Consider the following 19,860-nt stretch of genomic DNA (forward strand, 5'->3'; position numbering starts at 1 on the left):
TAAAAAGCAAATCTAGGACATATCATGTGGCTCAGCTGTGCATAGTTATGTAGGCAAACTACTATAAACCCTGAATGGTGCTACAGCTGCTGGGGGAAGGGAAGGGTGATGAGGGGCAAGAGTCAAATCCCCTTGAGGCGCCTGGGTGGCTCAGTCGTTAAGCGTCTGCCTTCGGCTCAGGTCATGATCCCAGGGACCTGGGATCTGGCCCCACATCGGGCTCCCTGCTCGGCGGGGGGCCTGCTTCTCCATCTCCCGCTTCCCCTGCTTGTGTCCCTCTCTTGCTGGTCTCTGTCAAATAAATAAATTTAAAAAAAAAAGCATCAAATTCCCTTAAAGAAATAAGAGGGAAACCATAGTGCTTAGAAACATCAAGGTAAGGGGCACCTGGGTGGCTCAGCGGGTAAGCGTCCATCCAACTCCTGATTGCAGCTAAGGTCATGATCTCAGGGTTGTGACCTCAAACCGAGCTTGGGGCTCCATGCTGGGTGTGAAGACTGCTTAAGATTCTTTCTCTCTTTCAAAAAAAAAGAAAAAAAACATGAAGGTAAATATCAGAAGAAACAGCAATAAGCAGTTAAATTGTTATTTGACTTTTGTATGTTACCAGTATTATTTGGGTTAAATTTTGAGAGTTTGCAATAACCTAAAGCTATACTTATAATATGATGTTAGTGCTTCTAGCCCTTTTCCAGTGAAATAACTGAAGAATGAGGAGAGTCTTCTAGAACTCCAGGGGGAATCTGGAGGGGTAGCTCAAAGAGAATCTGTTGCAAGCATAATTTATCTTTGAAGTCTCCTAGTATCTTTATTTTTTTTTAATTTTTTAAAGATTTATTTATTTATTTAGAGGGAGTGAGAATGAGAGAGAGAGAGAGAGAGAAAGAGAGAGAGCACATGAGAGGGGGGGAGGGTCAGAGGGAGAAGCAGGCTCCCCGCCGAGCAGGGAGCCCGATGCGGGACTCGATCCCGGGACTCTGGGATCATGACCTGAGCCGAAGGCAGTCGCTCAACCGACTGAGCCACCCAGGCGCCCAACTCCTAGTATCTTTAAAAAGTGTAGGGTGCCTGGGTGGCTCAGTCGGTTAATCGACTGCCTTCGGCTCAGGTCATGATCCCAGAGTCCCGGGATCGAGTCCCGCATCGGGCTCCCTGCTCAGCGGGGAGCCTGCTTCTCCCTCTGACCCTCCCCCCCTCTCATGTGCTCTCTCTCTCATTCTCTCTCTCTCAAATAAATAAATAAAATCTTTAAAAAAAAAAAGTGCACACATAGGGGCGCCTGGGTGGCTCGGTCGTTAAGTGTCTGCCTTCGGCTCAGGTCATGATCCCGGGGTCCTGGGATCGAGCCCCACATCGGGCTCCCTGCTCGGTGGGAAGCCTGCTTCTCCCTCTCCCACTCCCCCTGCTTGTGTTCCCTCTCTCGCTGTGTCTCTCTCTGTCACATAAATAAATAAAATATTAATAAAATAAAATAAAAGTGTACACATATTTTGCATTCTGGTGGCTCTGTGGAGAATGCAGGACCTGAGTGGAAACCGGAGGCCAGTCAGCCAGGTGAGCACTGATGGTGGCCTGGGTGAGAGGATTAACTTGGGGTCCTTGCTGGGGGCAGGTGTAGGAGGGGGATTCCAAGGAGAGCATCAGAACTTGCTGAACTGGTGGGAGGGAAGGAATGAGACCTCCAGGGGACTCCTAGGTGCTTGCTTGAGCAACCAGGTGCTGCCACTCATTGAGATGGGGAGCAATTTTGGAGGGGACGAGAACAATTTTGAAATGGCCTACTTAATCTGGGCCTATTAGATATCAGTGTGTCCGATATGTTGCACACACTGTTGAATACACAATTCTGTGCTGGACATACAGACTTGGGACCGTAAGCCTGTGATTAAAGCGAAGGGCTTTACATGAATTCACCAGAGTGAAAGAGGGAGCGAAAGGAGAGAGGAAGGGTCTGAAGGCATCACCAGGGATACTTCACCTCTGGAGGTCTGCTCCAGGAGCAGACACTAGCAGAGAATGAGAAGGAGGGAGGCTAGGAGAGCCATTTGAGACAAAAGCTCTTTCAATTAGGATTTAGTTCAGCTGCAGAAAACTCAAAATAACTGTGGCTTAAACAAGATAAAAATTTATCTAGTCAGTAGTCCAGGGTTGGAATGGTGACTCCACAAAGTCGTCAGGGACCCAGGCTCTTTTCAGCTTTCAGCTCCACCATCCCCAGGGTATGTATAACCTTTGTCCTTGTGATCCAAGATAGCTGCTAGAGCCCCAGCCATCACACTCAAGTTTCAGGCAGCTGACGGAGGATGGGGTACACAAGGATGTACTCTTTTCCTTTAAGGAGAGTTCCCAGAAGCCCCCACAGAGCACTTTCCACCCTCCCCCCGCCCCCCCAAGAGCACTCTATGCCCTTACAACAACCAAGCAGGCTACTTGAGGGGTTTGAAGCAGGAGGAAGGGATGGCCCCCAGGCCAGGCCAGCGTGCTTCACAGGACTGTAGGTGGCCACCGATCATCTCGGGCCTGAGTCCCACCTGGTCGAAGGTCTTGCTGTTGTAGACGCCCACCATGTCCGGTAGGATGATCTTGTCCCGCAACACTTATGTTTTATGGACAAAAGTGTTGTCATCTTGTCACTCTTAACTGCAGCGGAAGGTGGGAAATTGGGCTGGGTGTGCGGCTGCCCTACGAGACATTCGGGGTTCTGTTCCAAGGGGGGAGAAGCGCCATAGCTGTGTGTGTGTGTTGGGGTGGGGGGCAACAGTCCGCAGTCTCCCCACAGAAGCCGAGAGAAGGAACTTCAAGGAGAGAGTGCTCATAGCAGTGGGTTGGGAAGGGAGCGGAGGAGGGGTGTGTGAGTTCCCAGAACAGGTCTGTTTGCTGGTGAGGGACGCGGAGGGGCCTTCGGGAGAAGGGTGGCCCCAGGGCCCCGGGGGAGGGCTGGCTTAGGCAAGAACAGGGGCAGCTAGTGCACGGCCCCCCGAGGGGAGGCAGGGCGAGGGCGCAGGGGGCCGCGACGGCGGAGGGCCGGAGCCGCCCGGGGCAGCGTGGCGGGCTGGTTGGGCAGGGCCCAGCCGAGCGGTGCTGCGGTCAACAGTGTCGCGGCCGCAGGGGCGCGGCGGTGCTGCGCGCTCTCGGGGGCTTCCACCAGGACTGGGGTGTTCAGCAGAATGGGGGAGTTCCGGGCTGTGGGAAATGGTAATTGGGGTGGGCTGTGGAGCGTGCGCCCGCAGGAGGGAGTGCAGACGGCGGGGAAGTGACTGACGGGGGGTGGTGTTCCAAGGCCGGTGGGGAAGTGTGCGGTCGAGGCTGAGACCCGCGAAGTGGGGGGCCACGCTGACCTGGCGGAGTGACAGCGGGGAGGGTCGGGACGGGACAGAGGGGTCTGGGAGGATTCAGAGAGTGACTGGATCGGTGACTGAAGGGGAGAGCCCGGCTGAGACCCGGTCAGGCCGGGGTGATGGGCTGTAAGGGCAGGTGGGGGTAAGCAGGGGGCGCGGGTCCTGGGGAAGATGGTGGCTGCTCTCGGACGTGTTGAAGCTGAGAAGCCTCAACATCCTGAGGCAACCTTTGCTCAGGAGGCAGGACCCAGACCTGAGGCCCTGGGGGAAAATCAGGGCTGGAAGTAGGGATCTGGGAGCCGCTGTCATGTTGAAGGCACTGATGGGTGTGAACGGGAACGTGACCCAGGATGACTTGAGCGGGCTGAGGAGAGATGAGGGCCATGGCAGGATGAGATCTCCTGGGTGCAGCCAGAGCCTGCAAAGGCCGATGGGAGGCAACCTCTCCAGGGGACTGGCCAGCTCTGAAGGCCAGTGTATGGGGAGGGCGGGGGGGTGGTGAGGACAGAGGAGGGGAGGGTGGGGAGGAGCGACGCCGGCCCCAGCATTCAGGGAGGGACGGAGGGTGAGAGCTGAGCACGACCCCGGCTAGAGGGAAAGGAGGGGTCGGAGGGAGCGAGGCCCCATGCGGGCAGTGGGACTGGTGGTCATGGCCTATACTTCCCAGTGAGGCCAGAGAGACTTCGAGGAGTGAGGGTAGGGCAGCCCCAGCCAGAGGCCTGGGGACCTCTGGGGGGGTTTCATTCCCTCCAGTCTTTGGAAAATTCCACTTAGAGTCTGTAAACAGGAACAACCAATCCTCACTCAGAGATAATGACCCTGACTCAGACCTCCGTCCTCCCGGGTCCTCCCAAAGTGAGGCCCATTTTATAAGTGAGTTCATTGCCTTAAATAAGATACCGCAGCACTGGGTACTAAAGTTGGTCCATCTGATTCCCGGCCCTGTTTCCCCAGAGCCCCATGCCCTCCTGGTCACGCACTGATACAGATCCTTGACCTCAGAGGTAGGTTCTGTGAGCGTCTCCGGGTGACGAAATTGAGGCTCCAGGGGGAAAGAATGTGCTCAAAGTTTTCCAGTAAGAGGTAAAGCTACTTTGGACCCACATCTCTCTGCCACTGTGTAAAGGAACAGACAGAGGGGATAGAGCAGGAACCAAACACACAGTAAATGCTGCCCTTAAGGGTCTTGAAAGTTAGTGGGAGGGAGAAATAAAATCATTTTTGTAATAATTATATGCCATATTAAATGTAGACCCACAATGAGATACCACTGCACACCCACCAGAGTGGCTAAAATTAGAACAACTGGCAACACCAAATGTTGGCAAAGATACAGAGCTACTACATCTCCCGTATAATGTTGATAGGACTCTAAAATGAAACCACTACTTTAGAAAAAGATCTGGAGGGGCGCCTGGGTGGCTCAGTTGTTAAGCGTCTGCTTTCGGCTCAGGTCATGATCCCAGGGTCCTGGGATCGAGCCCCGCACCGGGCTCCCTGCTCCGCGGGAAGCCTGCTTCTCCCTCTCCCACTCCCCCTGCTTGTGTCCCTGCTCTCGCTAACTCTGTCAAATAAATAAAATCTTAAAAAAAGGAAAAAGAAAAAGATCTGGTAACTTCTTATAAAACCAAACACACACCTACCCCATAAACCAGCAATTCCACTCCTAGATATTTGTCCAAGTGAAATAAAATGAGTATGTCCACACACAGACTGTTATAGGTATGTTCATATTATCTTTATTACAATCACCAAAAGCTGGACAGTCCAGGTCTCCACTGGTAGGAGAATGGATAACCAAACTGGTGCATCCATACAATGGAAACTACTCGGCAATATAAAGAAATGGTCTACTGGTATTTGCAACAACGTGAACCTCAAAATGTTTATACTGAGGTAAAGAAGCCAGATACAAAAGCGTGTACTGTATTGTTCTGTTTCTATGAAGTTCTAGACCGGCTCAGACTAATCTATGGTGAAAAACTCCGAACGGTGGTTGCATCTGGAGGTGAGTGTGGAAATGGACTGAGAAGGGGCAAGAGGGAACTTTCTAAAAAGGTGATGGTAGTGTTCTATATCTTTGCAGGAGTTTGGGTTGCACAGGTGCCAAAATGCCTCAAACACACACTTAAAATCTGTGTTTAGTTGTATGTAAATTTTATCCCTGTAATGAAAAAAAAAATAACCAAAACCACACATTGATATGGATGTGAAGGGTTTAGAGATAAAGTGAACTGATGTCTGTAACTTACTGGTTTTTTTCCCTTTTTTCTGTTGAGACATAATTGACATATAACATATTACCTTTTGGTGTACAACATAATGATTCAACATTTGTATATATTATGAGATGATCACCGTAAGTTTGGTTAACAACTATTAGCATACATAGTTACAAAAATTTTTTTCTTGTGATGGGAACTTTTAAGATCTACTCTTTAGCAACTTTCAAATATACACAAATATACATTACTAATCCTAGTCACCATGCTGTACGTTACATCCCCTTGACTTCCTCCCCACTGCCCCACCGAGGTGGGGCTCGATCTCACGACCTGGAGATCATGACCTGAGCTGAAATCAAGAATCAGACGCCCAACCAACTGAGCCACCCAGGTGGCCCCCCCCTTGACTTATAACTGAAAGTGTGTGCCTTTTGACCCCTTTTACTTCTTTTGCCCCGCCCCACTTCCCAGCCTATGGCAACCATTAATCTGTTCTCTATCTATGAGCTTGTTTGTTTTTTTTAGATTTCACATATCAGTGAGATCATGGTCCATCAATGTTGTCACAAATGGCAAGATTCCATTCTTTTTTATGGATTAATATTCCTGTGTGTGTGTGCCACATTTTCTTTTTTTTTAAAGATTTTATTTATTTATTCGAGAGAGAGAGAATGAGAGATAGAGAGCACGAGAGGGAAGAGGGTCAGAGGGAGAAGCAGACTCCCCCCCGCCGAGCAGGGAGCCCGATGCGGGACTCGATCCTGGGACTCCAGGATCATGACCTGAGCCGAAGGCAGTCGCCCAACCAACTGAGCCACCCAGGCGCCCATCTGGAGCTGTTTTTGAAATGTGGGCCAGCAGGGTTTGAGCATGGATCAGATGTGTGGGTAGTGAAAGAAAGAAAGGCGTCAAAGATGACAGATGGAGACAGGGAAGATTTACAATGGGAGCACATTTTAGAGGAAGAGCATAGGTTCATTTAGGGGAAGCTAAATTCGAGATGTCTCCTAGGCGTTCAAGTAGAGACCTGGAGTAGACCAGACCTTTGGATTCGAGGGAGATGGGGGAGAGGAGGAAGCGGTGGGGAGAGAAATCAGAGGACTGGAAGAAGGGGTATCAGTCCTGCTGACAGGTCAGGGAAGAGGAAGAGTGAGCACAGACCTTGGGATTTGGGGGATGGGCCCCTCCCCAACTGTAGCCTCAATCCGGGGCTTAGTCAGACAAAAGAGAGGTGTAACCACTTCCCCAAGGCCATGGCTGACCTAGTTCTTTCAGCTGCACTTAACAGCTCTGACCACACTGTCCTGTAACTTTGTGAGATTTGTCCATTTTGACACAGCTTTAGATCAAGAGTCCGTGAACCAAGGCCTCAGGCCAGATCTATTTTAGCAAATAAAGTTTTATTGGGACACAACCATGTTCATTTGGGCCCCAAGGCTGCTTCCACACTCCAACAGAATTGAGTAGTTGCTGGGGATCAAATGGCCTGCAAAGCCAAACATATTTACCGTCTGGCCTTTTCAAGGGAAAGTTTGCTGACCCCTTCTCTCTCACGGTGTTTTGCTCTGTTAGAGGAATACCCAAGATATTCAGTAGGACATTTAGGTAGTCCCAGTTTTTTTGCTATTATGAAAATGCTCCAATTAAACATATTTAACTGTGTTCCCTTGAGCCCATATGGTACACAGCAAGTGGAATTCCTGGTCTGTAGGATATAGGCATCTTCAGTTTCAGTAGATTTTGCCAAATTGCTCTTTAGTGTGACTGAAAAGATTTACACTCCCATCAGCTGTGTGGAGAGTTCCTATTTTTCCCATCTTTCTCTAAAACGTGGTATGATATTAGTTCATATTAGTTAGAAGTATTCTGTTGTCCATGGTTCCTCTGCATCTTCTGGCTGTGAGTGATAGATAGAAGGCTGTGCCTTCTCCTTTCTTCTTCTTGGCTTGGTGCTCTAGCTGGGACCTTGATACAATGTTGCAATGTGTTCAATGACAAAATGCCAAATTTTGTTCCTGGCTTTAAAGGGAATAATGCTTTACATTTTACCATATAGTATGGTGTTTTACCATAAAGTATGATGTTTGCTGCAGGGTTTTTTGGGGGGGCGGGGGAGAAGTCACCTAGAAAACCAGCTGGATTATTTATTTTTTTTAGGTATATGGCTACTCATTTATCTATTTCTTTTTGAATTAGTCCTGACAAATTATCTTTTTCTAGAAAATTGTCCATTTCATCTAAGTTTTAAATTGACTGGCATAAAGTTTATAACATTCTTATCTTTTTAACGATTTTATTTATTTGACAGAGAGAGCACAAGTAGGCAGAGAGGAGGCAGAGGGAGAGGGAGAAGCAGGCTCCTCGCTGAGCAGGGAGCCCGATGTGGGACTTGATCCAGGACCCTGGGATCATGACCGGAGCCGAAGGCAGACACTTAGCTGACTGAGCCACCCAGGCGCCCCTATAACATTCTTATTTTTATCATTTCTGCTAGAAATGATAGTTAATGTCCATTTTTCACATTAATATTTTATTGGTCTCTTCAAAGATCCCACTTTGTGGTCCATCCTAGTGTTTTTGTTTTCTATTTCAATTTCTCCTCTTCATTATTATCTTCTTTCCACTTTCTTTGGGTTGACACTATTACTCCTTTTAAAAATTCTTTAGGGGTACCTGGGTGGCTCAGTTGGTTAAGCATCCCAGTCTTGATTTCAGCTCAGGTCATGATCGGGGTCATGAGATCAGCCGGAGTAAGTCTCTGCACTCAGTGGGGAGTCTGCTGAAGATTCTCTCTCTCCCTCTGTCCCTACACCCCACACTCTCTCTAATTTGAGAGAGTGTGTGTGCACATGAGCGGGGGGAGGGAGGGAAGGAGGTAGGGAGGGGGGTAGAGAAAATGAATCTCCAGCGGACTCCCTGCTGAGTGCAGAGCCCAACATGGGGCTCAATAGCAGGACCCTGAGATCATGACCTGAGCTGAAACCATGAGTCAGCTGCTCAACCAACTGAGCCACCCAGGTGCCCCTCTAATAAAGGAATCATATATATATATATATATTTACATTTTATTTGAGAGTGTGCAAGCAGGAGGAGGGGCAGAGGGAGAGAGAATCACAAGCAGACTCTGCACCCAGTGTGGAGCTCCATCCCATGACCCCAAGATCATGACCTAAGCCAAAATCAAGAGCTGGACACTTAACTGACTGAGCCACTCAGGTGCCCCTGATAAATAAATCTTTAAAAAATTTCTTTGGGGTGCCTGGGTGGCTCAGATGGTTGTGTGTCTGCTTTCGGCTCAGGTGATGATCTCAGGGTCCTGGGATCGAGCCAGGGCCTGCATCGGGCTCCCTGCTTGGCGGGGAGCCTGCTTCTCCCTCTCCCTCTACGGTTACCCCTGCTTGTGCTCTCTCTCTGTCAAATAAACAAATAAATAAATTTCTTTAACACTCTGCTTGTAAATTTTCTGTATTTCTTACCTACTATAATAAAGCTATAGATCTGCCAAATGATGCTTTAGTTGCCTTACCCCTACCATGAGTTTTTATATGTATTCTCATTTTTTTGATCTAGTTTTCATTTCTACAGAATTTCATCTTTGAGTAAAAAGCTTTTTAGATGTTTAAACGTCCAAACATTTGGAGTTTACTTGGCTCTGGTCTGTGGTCATAGAAATATGGTCTCCATGGAATGGATGGTATATTTGATACCTTTGAGATTTATCTTGGGGCTATTTTTAGGTCATTTTTTGGTAAATGTTTCTTGTGTGCTTAAAAGTAACAATATTGGGTTCTGGGTTCATGGTCCTATCAGGGTTCATTAATATCTTCTATATCCTTTTTTTGGCTGTTGGGTCAATCAGTTACTGAAAGAGGTCTTAAGTCTCACTGTGATGAAAGATCTGGCAATTTCTCCTTGTATCCTATCACTTTCGTTTTATACATTTTCAGTCTTAAACTTCTAACTTGTATATTTTACAAGAGTTATGTCTTCCTAAAAGTTGTACTTTTCATCATTTTGTGGTCACCCTCTTTATCTCTAATAATGTCTTTTATCTTAAAGCCTATTTTGTCTGATTTTGCTATAGATACACCTTCTGGTTAGCTTTTCTCTAGTATACCTTTTCCCATCATTTTACTGTTGGTGCACTTACGTTTTTCTTATTTTAAAGATTTTATTTCTTTGACAGAGCACAAGCAGGGGGAGTGGCAGGCAGAGGCAGAGAGAGAAGCAGGCTCCCTGCAGAGCAAGGGAAGCCCAATGTGGGACTCAATCCCAAGACCCCAGGATCATGACCTGAGCCAAAGGCAGTCGCTTAACCAACTGAGCCACCCAGGTGCCCGGTGCACTTACATTTTAACTGTCCTCTTGTAAACACCATGTAGAGCTGCATTTTATTTTCCTTGGCCAGTTTGATCATCTGTTTAAATAGGTGAATGTAAAGCCTTTTTTTACCTCTGGTTTTGTATCCTATACCATTCTTTTTTACTACCCTTTTCTCCTTTTCTGCATTGGCAGTTACACTTTCCATTTTTTTAAAAATATTTTATTTATTCATCCAACAGAGAGAGACCACACAAGCAGGGGCAGCGGCAGGCAGAAGGAGAGGGAGAAGCAGACTCCCTGCCGAGCAGGGAGCCCCACGCGGGGCTCGATCCTAGGACCCTGGGCAGACGTTTAACCAACTGAGCCACCCAGACGCCCCTACACCTTCCATTCTTTTAACGATCCCTCATAAGTATCTGAAACACACACTTGGATATACAAAGCTGGACAATTACCAGTATCTTTATCCTCCTCCCCTTAACTAAGAGCACTTGAACTGATTACCCACTTCCGTCTGACATGTTGCTGTGTCCTCTCGTTTTGTACTCCACAAATTGATAATCATGTTCATGTTCCACGGTGTTTTAGACCTACTTCCATGTTTACCGGTCGAGTTGTTTAGCATTTTCCTATCTTTTTAGAGTTCTGCAAATTCATTACAAAGTGCCAAGATGCTACTTTTGTTTATCCTGCTCTGGATTTTATGTGAGGTTCCTGGTCTTTAGTCAAGTTTGGAAGCTCTTCTTCAGGAACTGCCTCTCCCACTTCTTTTCTCTTCTCCTGGAATTCTGACGGACCTGTCCCTTCCCCTTTTACATTGTCCATCACCTTGTTTCTCTGGTCAGTAGCTTGGGCTCTCTCCTCCAGCTCAGTGACTTACCTTCTGCTGCGTCTAATCTACTTTCTGGTCTCATCCTTTGAGACCTGAATTTCAGTGGTGTTTCTAATTCTAGAAATTCCTTTTAAAACCTGTGTGATTCTTTTTAGCATCTTGCTCTTTCGTGTTTTAATCCCCCCCACGCCACCCTAGCTTTTTTTCCTGTAACCATGAGCTCCACGAAGGTGAGGAGGTCTTTAGGTTCGCTGTTGTCACCCCAGTGCCTCGCACCATCTCTGGAACGGAACAGAGTGTGCCGTGGGATGACTTAGCACCAGTGGGAACAGAGAGCCGCTAAACCCCAGACTGGCCCGCGCGCAGCGGGTCAGCCAGCCCAACTGACCGCAGCCCCGCCAGTCTCTCAGCCCCGGCCTCGGGGAGAGGGGCCGGCAGCCCATGACGTCACAGGACTGTGACGCGCCGGGGAGCCCCGCCCCTTCGCGGCGCTGGCCCGGAGTCCAGCTCTCTGCGCCGTGACGTCACGGGTCCGGGCGGGCGGGTTTTGCGTCGGCCCAATGGGAGCGGCGCGCCGGCCTCCCCTTTAAGGAATGTTGTGACCTGACGTCACCCGGGCGAGTTACCTCCCCGAGCCACCGCCGCCAGGCTCAGCTCACAGCCCCGGAGCCCTTGAGCGCGAGGCGCGGAGCCCCCGAACCTCAGACAGAGCCCCAAGCCGCGCGCCCCGGAGCCCCGGCCTGCGCGCCCCGCCGGGCCCGCGCGATGCCCTCGGACCGGCCTTTCAAGCAGCGGCGGACCTTCGGTGAGGCCCGGCGGGCGGTCGGCGGGCGCGGGGTGGGGGCGCCGCGACTGACCCGGACTGCCGCAGGCGACGTCAGCCCCGTGACGTCAGACTCGGGCTAGACCCCCGGGCCGGGAGGCAGGTTCAGGCCTGGGCCGGGGCCTCGCCTCGGAGCCCGGCGGGTGCCAGGCCCTGGGGCCTGACGGCCCTGGGGGCGGGGGCTCGGGGGGGCGGGGCCGGGGACAGGCGGGGCGAACGGCGAGCGGGACCTCTCTCGGCCTCACTGCCCGCCCACTGTCCGCAGCCGACCGCTGTAAGGAGGTGCAGCAGATCCGCGACCAGCACCCTAGCAAGATCCCGGTGAGTCCCGCCGCCCCCTCCCTTCCCCGCGGCCCCAGGCCCCTCCCGGCTCACGCATCCCTCGCCCCACCCCTAGGTGATCATCGAGCGCTACAAGGGTGAGAAGCAGCTGCCGGTCCTGGACAAGACCAAGTTCCTGGTCCCAGACCATGTCAACATGAGCGAGTTGGTCAAGATCATCCGGTGTGTGGGCAGCAGCAGTCATAGGGGCCTGGGGTCCTTTTGGGGATGGCGGGGCCCTCGCGGGGCTGGGCCCTGAATCCCTGTTTTGGGGAGGTTGGGAAAGGCCAAGGTCAGGGTTGGGGTCAGTGTCAGGTCAGAGGTGAGAGCTTCTAGAAGGGCCTGGGATGGGTGTGAAGCCGCCTCAGAATCCTTTTGGAGAGAGGGAGGTGGGGGGGGTCAGGGCTCCACCCACCCAGCAGCCAGGCCCCTTCACCGTAGGCTTGCTCTTCTGCCCACCCCAGGCGCCGCCTGCAGCTGAACCCCACGCAGGCCTTCTTCCTGCTGGTGAACCAGCACAGCATGGTGAGCGTGTCCACACCCATTGCGGACATCTATGAGCAGGAGAAGGACGACGATGGCTTCCTCTACATGGTCTACGCCTCCCAGGAAACCTTCGGCTTCTGAGCCAGCAGTAGGGGGGTGGTGTTTGGCCTGGGCGTGGGGGAGGGGGAGGGCCCTGTCAGGCTCTGCCCAGGGAGCTCCTGGCTCCTGAACTGAACTGCCTCTGCCCGAGATGAGCTAGGCAGGGATGCTGCCCCCCCTAGCCAGGGGGCACCAACCACACCTACACTGCCCCTGGGTGGATCCTGGGCCATTGTTAGGGTTGCCCTGGGTGCTGGCTGGGATGGGGGAGGGTAGGGAACAGCCCCCAGCACCCCTGCTCCGTGTGATTTGTCTTTTTTTTAGGCCCCTGCCCATCTGCCCCTCCCTCACCTGAGGCGCTGCCCCACCCCCGGACCTGCCCACCCCTGAAGGACTGGCCCCTGGCTCACCTGGTCTTGACATGGTGTATGGATCTGTGGTCATTGTCCCTCTGCAGAATAAAGATTGCTCAGGCCTGCCTGGCCCTTTGCCTCCAGCTGCTTGGGGTGTGGGGAGGGCTGCCAGTGGGGCTGTCTCACACCAGTCTCAGCTCGTCAGGGAACAGACTTGTGTGCTGTGGACCTGGGGCTCATTCTGGAAACCCACACCAGTGTGTAGTATATGGGGGTGGTGTTCAAGGACAAGTCCACCCTTTCCAGGAGTTCAGTGTAAGCCCAGGATAGATTTCATAACAAAAAACATTTATTAAGTAGCCACAACCTAACAAATCCTGCTCCCCTGCTTCTTACCCTATCCAGCATCGGAGGGGGCTCCCTGGTCTGCAGAGTCAAAAGAGTAGGGCCCAAGGGGAGGTGCTCCTGGCTACTCCCCACCGGCCTTGCTGCCAGCCCTGGTTCCCCTCTGGTGCCAGAGCTTCGGAACCCTGGACTCAAACCTCATTTGCCTGAGGACTCCTCTGCTGGCAACTCCGGCTCGAGGGCTGGGCTCAGCTCCGGGCCCTTCCACCCCCTGAAGTCCATGCAGCCCTGGGCCCAGCCAGGCCTACTTGAGCACGAGCATGGCCTCTGTGCCGTCCTTGGCAGTCAAGTAGAGCCCATGGGTGAGGTAGTACTCGCGCCGCAGGAAGGCATAGAAGTAATCCGAGATGAGCAGGATCTGCAGGGAGAGAGGAGCTGTCAGCAGCGCTGAGGAACCTCCCCCAGAACCTTGGGTTGCTGAGAGGCTAGGCAGGTTTTGGGGAGACCCTGCAAGGTCTTGCACTTCAGAAGTTGCCTGTACTGCCCCATCCCATCCCACCCCTGTGGGTTTGTGCCACCCGCCCAAGCTCCGGCCTCTGAACTCCAGAATGGTATGTCTGCACCCACAGGCCCCTCCGCCTCACTGCTTGGGTGCCCATGAGGCTCCTCCATGGTACAGCTGAGCCCCTGCCAAAGCTGCTGCTCCCTGGGAGCCCATACCACACCCCCCATCTTCCTTCCAGGTGCTGAGGCCACAGAATCACCTGACACTTCACCTGCCGGACACAAGGCTAAGTCCTGGCAGTTCTATCTCCCAGACTCTCTCAGATCCATCCATTTCTACTTGTCCTTAGAGCTACCACCCTGGACAAAGCCACTGTCATCTAAACAACAGCAGTCTCCTCTTTGGGCTCCTTGGTCCCAAGCCTCCCACCCCTGTAACCCTCGCCACATCCAGTCCATTCTCCCTAGCAGCCAGAGGTTGCTTTTCAGGACAAAATCTCGTCCTATTACTTCCCAGCTGAAAGGTCCTCTAAAGGCTTCCGAGGGCTCTTAAGGTGAAGAACCAGCTCCTTTGGGGCTCTGAGGCCTTGCGCCTGGTCCCTCACCCTCTCTCCTGCTCCACCTCACTCAGCTCCAGCGACACTGGCCTCTCCCTCTGCTGCAGGATCTCTGCTGTTCCCTCTGCCTGGAATGTTCCCTTCCCTTTCATCCAGTCAACACCTCCTTACCCTTCAGGTCTCAGGAAGGATCCTGATTCCTTAGAGAAGCCCTCCCATACCCCCCAGATTGGGTCATGGCCCCCATTAACCTCTATTTCTTAACACAAATTCATCCAGATTAGTTTTTCTTTCATCTGTGTGACTGCCTGATGGCGTGGCTCCTCCCCTGGACTGGGAAGGTCCCCACAGGGTTCTGCCACCCTGGTATCCATGCCCAGCTCAGTCTGCCTTTCCTGTATGGGCCACAGAATTAAAAGGGCCCTAGAAGCTCAGGCTACCATCCCCCTCGCAGAGGCCCAGAGAGGAACAAGGACTTGCTACGTTTTACAATCCCATTATATTCCAAGACCCCCAGGGCCTGGGGCAGGAGGAGGGTAGAGGGGTTCACAACCCCAGGTCTCAGCCACTCAGAGGCCTCTTAGACCATCAGCACCAACCACCTGTTGGCACAGATGAGAAGATGGAAGCCCAGAGGAGGGGGAACACCTGGCTAGGGTCTGTAGAGCAGGTCAGAGGTTGAGCTGAATCTGGGATCTTGGCCTCTGACCCACGGAGACTTCTGTCCTGGGCAGCCTCATACCGTGGGCAGGAAGAACATGGAGGGGCCTGAAGGAAGAACTGAGGACCAACACCATGGCTGGCCTCAGGACAAAGTCCTGCCATTTTATGACCAGAGGAGCCCATCTGGAAGGCTGATGGTCTCCATCCTATAGACGAGGAAACTGAGGCACAAAGGGTTCAGTAGTTGGCCTAAGGCTACACCAGGAGAGCTGGCCTAGTGGCTATGACCTGCAAGGCGACGCACCCGGGGTCCAGTCTGCCACAGGGCAGAGAACTTGCAGCTGAGGGTATCAGCAGAGCAGACAGCCCAGAGAGCCCCGGAGGCCTTGCCCCACAGCTGCCGGTGGGGGGCAGGTACCACAGCAAAGGCTGACCTCACATCCTGCAGCCCCTTTCTCACCCAGGCCCAAGGTGCCCGGTCTGGGGATGGAGAGCCTGGAGCTGTGGCTGAGCGGGTGGGGGTTGACCCCCGAACCAGGTCCAATGAGGGTCAAATACAAAATCACAATTCACAATGAAACAAAAGGAACCAACTCCAGTGTCACAATCAGCTGTACAAGGATTAGAAAGTCAAAATACTAGGTATTAGGTTGAACCATATGAAATAGCCATTTCTGCAGATCAAAAATGGTTGAATACTGGAAACTTCATATAGTTCAATCTAATATAAAATGGAAAAAAAAGTCAAGAAATACAAATAGCAGAGTACGCATGGTATTTAGAAGAACCAGAGCAAACAACTCTCAGGCCATAGGGAGCTGTTCTATTTCCTTATAATCTTTAACATTGTAAAGTATGTATTTGTATTACATTGATTAAAATATCAATTTAAAAAACCAGCCAATAAATGACCGAATAAATAAATGAGGGAGAATTCCTTTTGGAATCCTTACAGAAAAATTCCAATAACATATGTAGACATTCCCTCCTCCAGGAGGTGGAGCTTAATTCCTGCCTGTCCTCCTGTTCCCTGCCTGCCGGCAGGCCAGATACAGTAACTCACTTCCAAAGAACAGTGCAGGGAAAGAGAAAATAGTAATTCTACACTGGAGAAGCCCCAAACACCGTCTTGAACAAATGATGAAGGGTAACATCAGTATGAGATCAGGTGGCTACCATGTACTGGGCATGGTACCTGAGCATTCCAAAAATCCAAACCCCAGTCTTATGATGAGAAAAGCATCAGATAAACCCAAAGTGGGGACACTCTACAGGAGACCTGGCCAGTGCTCCTCAAGACTGTCTAGGTCATGAGAAATTGGGACAGAGTGAGAAAGTGGGCAGAGGACATGGGAGAGACAGAACATATTAATGTGGTCTCCTGGCTCGGATCCTGGGTGTGGGGCATATGGGAACTTTCTGTATCTAAAGTTATTCTGAAATTTAGAAGTTTATTTAAGGGCCACCTGGTGGCTCAATCAGTTAAGCGTCTGCCTTTGGCTCAGGTCATGATCCTGGGGTCCTGGGATCAAGTCCTGTGTCAGGCTTCCTGCTCGGTGCGGAGCCTGCTTCTCCCTCTCCCCCTGCTTGTGTTCTCTCTCAAATAAATAAAATCTTAAAAAAAAAAAGTTTATTTTAAAAAAGCAGTGTACTGGGGTGCCTGGGTGGCTCAGTCGGTTAAACATCTGACTCTTGATATCAGCTCAGGTCTGGATCTCAGGGTTGTGAGTTCAAGCCCTGCACTCGGCTCCACAATGGGCGTGGAGCCTACTTTAAAAAAAAGAAAATTAAAGAAAGCAATGTACTATTGTTATTTGCAACAATATCAATGAACCTCAAAAAATATGCTGCTGAATGAAGGGCAGCTTCGGAAAATGTACACATTGAGTTGTGTTTTTCACTGTATGTAAATTTCATATAAGAAAAATATAAGTACTGAACTCTGGTTAATGATATACATCCTGAGATGTTTAGTAGGAAATGCAGTGATGTCTGTACTTCACTTTGAAATATATTTTAAAAATAAGATGGATTGAGGAATGGATAATTTGTGATCACAAAAGTATAGTACAACATCAATGGTACAGTCTAGGTGGTAGGTATGTGGTAGGTATGTTCAATGTTCAGTCTTTCAACTTTGCTATGTCTGTGAAATTTTCCAGGATGAAGTGTCAGGGGAGGGTGGCATGGAGGAAAAGAGCCCTGTGTGCTGGCTTGGTCTGTCTGGAACCAAAGTCACTAGTCCTGATTAGGTGCCCTGCCCCCATAGGGAAAGGCATCTTGTGGACACCAGCCTGGCCTGGAGGCTTGGCTCTTTCAGAGTGATGCCCCCAGCTGGTAGCAGGCTGGCCGAGACAACCTCTTCTGACCTTGAGGCTTGCCATTTGGGCTAAGGGATTTCCCAGAGGCCGATCTACAGCAGCTGTAGACCCAGAGCCCCTTTGCCCAGTCTGGGCAGTGGGAGTTGGGTGAGGGGCAGTAGAAATAGCACGGGCAAGTTAGTGGCTGTGTGACCCTATGTAAGTCACTTTCCCTACTCTAAGTTGTATTTTCCGCATCTGTAAAGTGAGTGATAAACTAGTTTACCTTGTGGCTAGGTGGCTCCTAGTCCTTGTGCCATTCCTCTGTGTTTTCAGAGACCTGAAGAGCAGCCCATTCTTTTTTAAGATTTATTTATTTGAGAGAGACAGAGAGAGAGAGAGAGAGCGCACACAGAAGGAGAGGGGGAGGGAGAAACAGACTCCTTGCTGAGCGGGGAGCCCTCTGTGGGGCTCAATCCCAGGACCCTGGGATCATGATCTGAGCCAAAGGCAGACGCTTAACCAACTGAGCCACCCAGGCGCCCCGGGCAGCCCATTCTTTAAAGCTGCCCTCAAGAACTATGACTGGACTCCTTGGCCTCTCTCCTGCCATCAACCACCAAGTCCTGCCAATCTCCTTCCTCAGATTCCAACTCAGCCTCCTTGTCTCCCTCCCACTGCCATCTCTTGCTGGAAGGCCTCCTGCATCATCCTGGCCCCTCTTGATTCCCAGTGTCTGTCTGTCTCTCTCTCTCTCTCAATCTCTCCATCTCTCTCTGGGAGTCTCTTACGGTCTCTCTCAGTCACACACACACACACACACGCACGCATGCGCACGAACCCTTCACTTGCCTGCTCAGAAGCCTCTAGTGCCCCACTCTGCCCTGCACCACACCCACACGCCCCAGAAACCCTGACCGCAGCCTGGTCCTGCAAACAGTGCCTGGATGGCCATGCCTCACTGCCTCGGCTGGGCTGGAATGGCCCTTTCCACAAAGAGCTCCTATGTATCCCTAGAGCGGGATCATCTGCATCTCCTGCCCCAGAGTCTTCCCTAAGCCCATGCTCACTTATGTCACCCCTGGGATGGAGTCACTTCCTGTTGCCCCACAATCCGACAGGCTGGCATCTGCTCCAGCTCTGGGACCCTGGGCCCGGCAGAGGGCTGGTGCTCTGGGAGTGGTTTGTGGGTCCCCAGCCCCTCGGCATTAGCCCAGTGAGGGCTCATCAGACCACTCTTCTCCGCCGGCAGCCGTGAGGGCTGCAGGACTACCTCTGGGCCACAATGAAGATGTAACAAGGTAGCGGATCAACAGACGGCCAGGGGACAGGGAAGGGTGCTTCACACGTGGAGTAAAATGGTCAAAACATGCTCCATCACAGGCTGGGAAAGCAGCAACTTCTGGGTAGCCACCCCAGGCCAGGCCCTTTAACAAAAAAGCATCATGAGGGGGTGGGGGATGGGCAGACCGGGTGAAGACCAGTGGGGGGGGGGGGGCAGGTTTCCTGTGGTGAGCAGGTCTCGGGGATGAAGGGTAGAGCACAGGGGCACCATGGGTGGTAGGAGCACTGCGTGGGGACACAGGGCAGCTGCCCTTGTGGTGAGCACAACAGAGCTGACAGTCACTAGGTCGTACACCTGAAACCAATGTAACATTGTGTTACCTCAATTAAAAAAAAAAGCATTGAATCTTCACAACATTCTGGGGTAGGGCTTATAAGCCCCACTTACAGATGAGCAAACTCAGAGTCCCAGGGGGGTAAGGGAAGCTTTAGGCTGCAATGCTAATCCTACCTGAGACCCAAACCTTAGTTCTTCTCCGGCACCCCCCGAGTTCCTCCCAGTTAAGGATTCTGGGAGGGGTGAAAGGACTGCACCCACACATGTGGGTCCTGTTATGGGTCCATGCAAACCTGTGGTCTACACTGACACCCCTGTCGAGGCTGTGCTCCCAGGTCCCAGCCCTGTCACTTGGCCAAGACTGAGTTTTTTTTGGGAAAAGGCAAAATAAGTATCAGAGCCCTCCGAGCCATCAAGGCTGTTAATTCAGGGTGTCGGGGCAGGGGCGGTGCTCAGAACAGAAGCCTCAGCCGACACTGGCTCCTGGGCTGCCCCAGCTTCCCAGAGAAGCAGCTCCTGTCGCCGTAGGCATGTCCCAGTTCCCAGGTCTCTTGCTTGGGCTGGAGATGCTGACCCTTGACAGCCAACCTGCACTTGGGGGAGCTCACGTGGTCATCACCATGGGCAAAGCACAGCATCCTCTGTCCACACCACCTCGGATCTCGGAATATGGGAGCAGGAGGGGCTGAGGGTCGACTTGTGGAGCTGGACGGGCTTTGGCGTGACCCAACTCAGGCCTGGATGGACACGTGTGGGAGGGGATGGTGAAGAAACAGAGCTCCACCCTCTAGCTCTAAAGACACAAAACAGTGGGAAAATCACTGGACCTCCATCTCAGGGTCTGTAAGGTCACATGGTAAGATCAAAGTCGCTATGATGGTAATTGTCATCTATGTGGCACTTTTCAATTCACAAAAGCTTTCCCCACCCAACTCCTTACTGAGTCCTCACGGCTATCCTTCTAGGCGGAGGACACGGAAGCTGCTAGCACCTCTCACCAGGTTTCAACAGCCTCTCTGTGCCCCCGATTCGGGTTCACACCCCTCACCTTTTCCCTTCCTGGCATGATG

The 19,860-nt window shown here is 51.6% G+C and overlaps 2 protein-coding genes across 5 annotated transcripts in view; one reads left to right on the plus strand and one right to left on the minus strand.

Moving 5' to 3' along the window:
• The first annotated feature begins 11,319 nt into the window (after nucleotides 1-11,319).
• MAP1LC3A (microtubule associated protein 1 light chain 3 alpha) lies at nucleotides 11,320-12,931 on the plus strand. Of its 2 annotated transcripts, XM_028118950.2 has the most exons (5): nucleotides 11,320-11,523; nucleotides 11,807-11,862; nucleotides 11,939-12,045; nucleotides 12,327-12,496; nucleotides 12,772-12,931. In XM_028118950.2, the coding sequence occupies exons 1-4, from the start codon at nucleotides 11,484-11,486 to the stop codon at nucleotides 12,487-12,489; spliced, it is 366 nt and encodes a 121-aa protein (XP_027974751.1). In that variant the 5' UTR covers nucleotides 11,320-11,483; the 3' UTR covers nucleotides 12,490-12,496; nucleotides 12,772-12,931. The 2 variants fall into 2 exon arrangements, with proteins under 2 accessions (XP_027974751.1, XP_027974749.1); XM_028118948.2 differs by having other exon boundaries at nucleotides 12,327-12,931.
• Nucleotides 12,932-13,127: 196 nt separating this feature from the next.
• The window catches only part of PIGU (phosphatidylinositol glycan anchor biosynthesis class U), an 86,911-nt gene continuing 80,178 nt past the window's right edge, over nucleotides 13,128-19,860 (minus strand). For all 3 annotated transcript variants that reach the window (XM_028118863.2, XM_028118864.2, XM_028118862.2), the window contains one exon: nucleotides 13,128-13,563. In XM_028118863.2, the coding sequence (XP_027974664.1) occupies nucleotides 13,450-13,563 (114 nt within the window). In that variant the 3' untranslated portion in view covers nucleotides 13,128-13,449. The remainder of the gene's footprint in view (nucleotides 13,564-19,860) is intronic.

The sequence above is a fragment of the Eumetopias jubatus genome, unplaced genomic scaffold, assembly GCF_037043125.1.
Source record: "Eumetopias jubatus isolate StellerSeaLion01/CBP00866 unplaced genomic scaffold, mEumJub1_p1.0 scaffold_9, whole genome shotgun sequence".
Taxonomy (NCBI): Eukaryota; Metazoa; Chordata; class Mammalia; order Carnivora; family Otariidae; genus Eumetopias; species Eumetopias jubatus.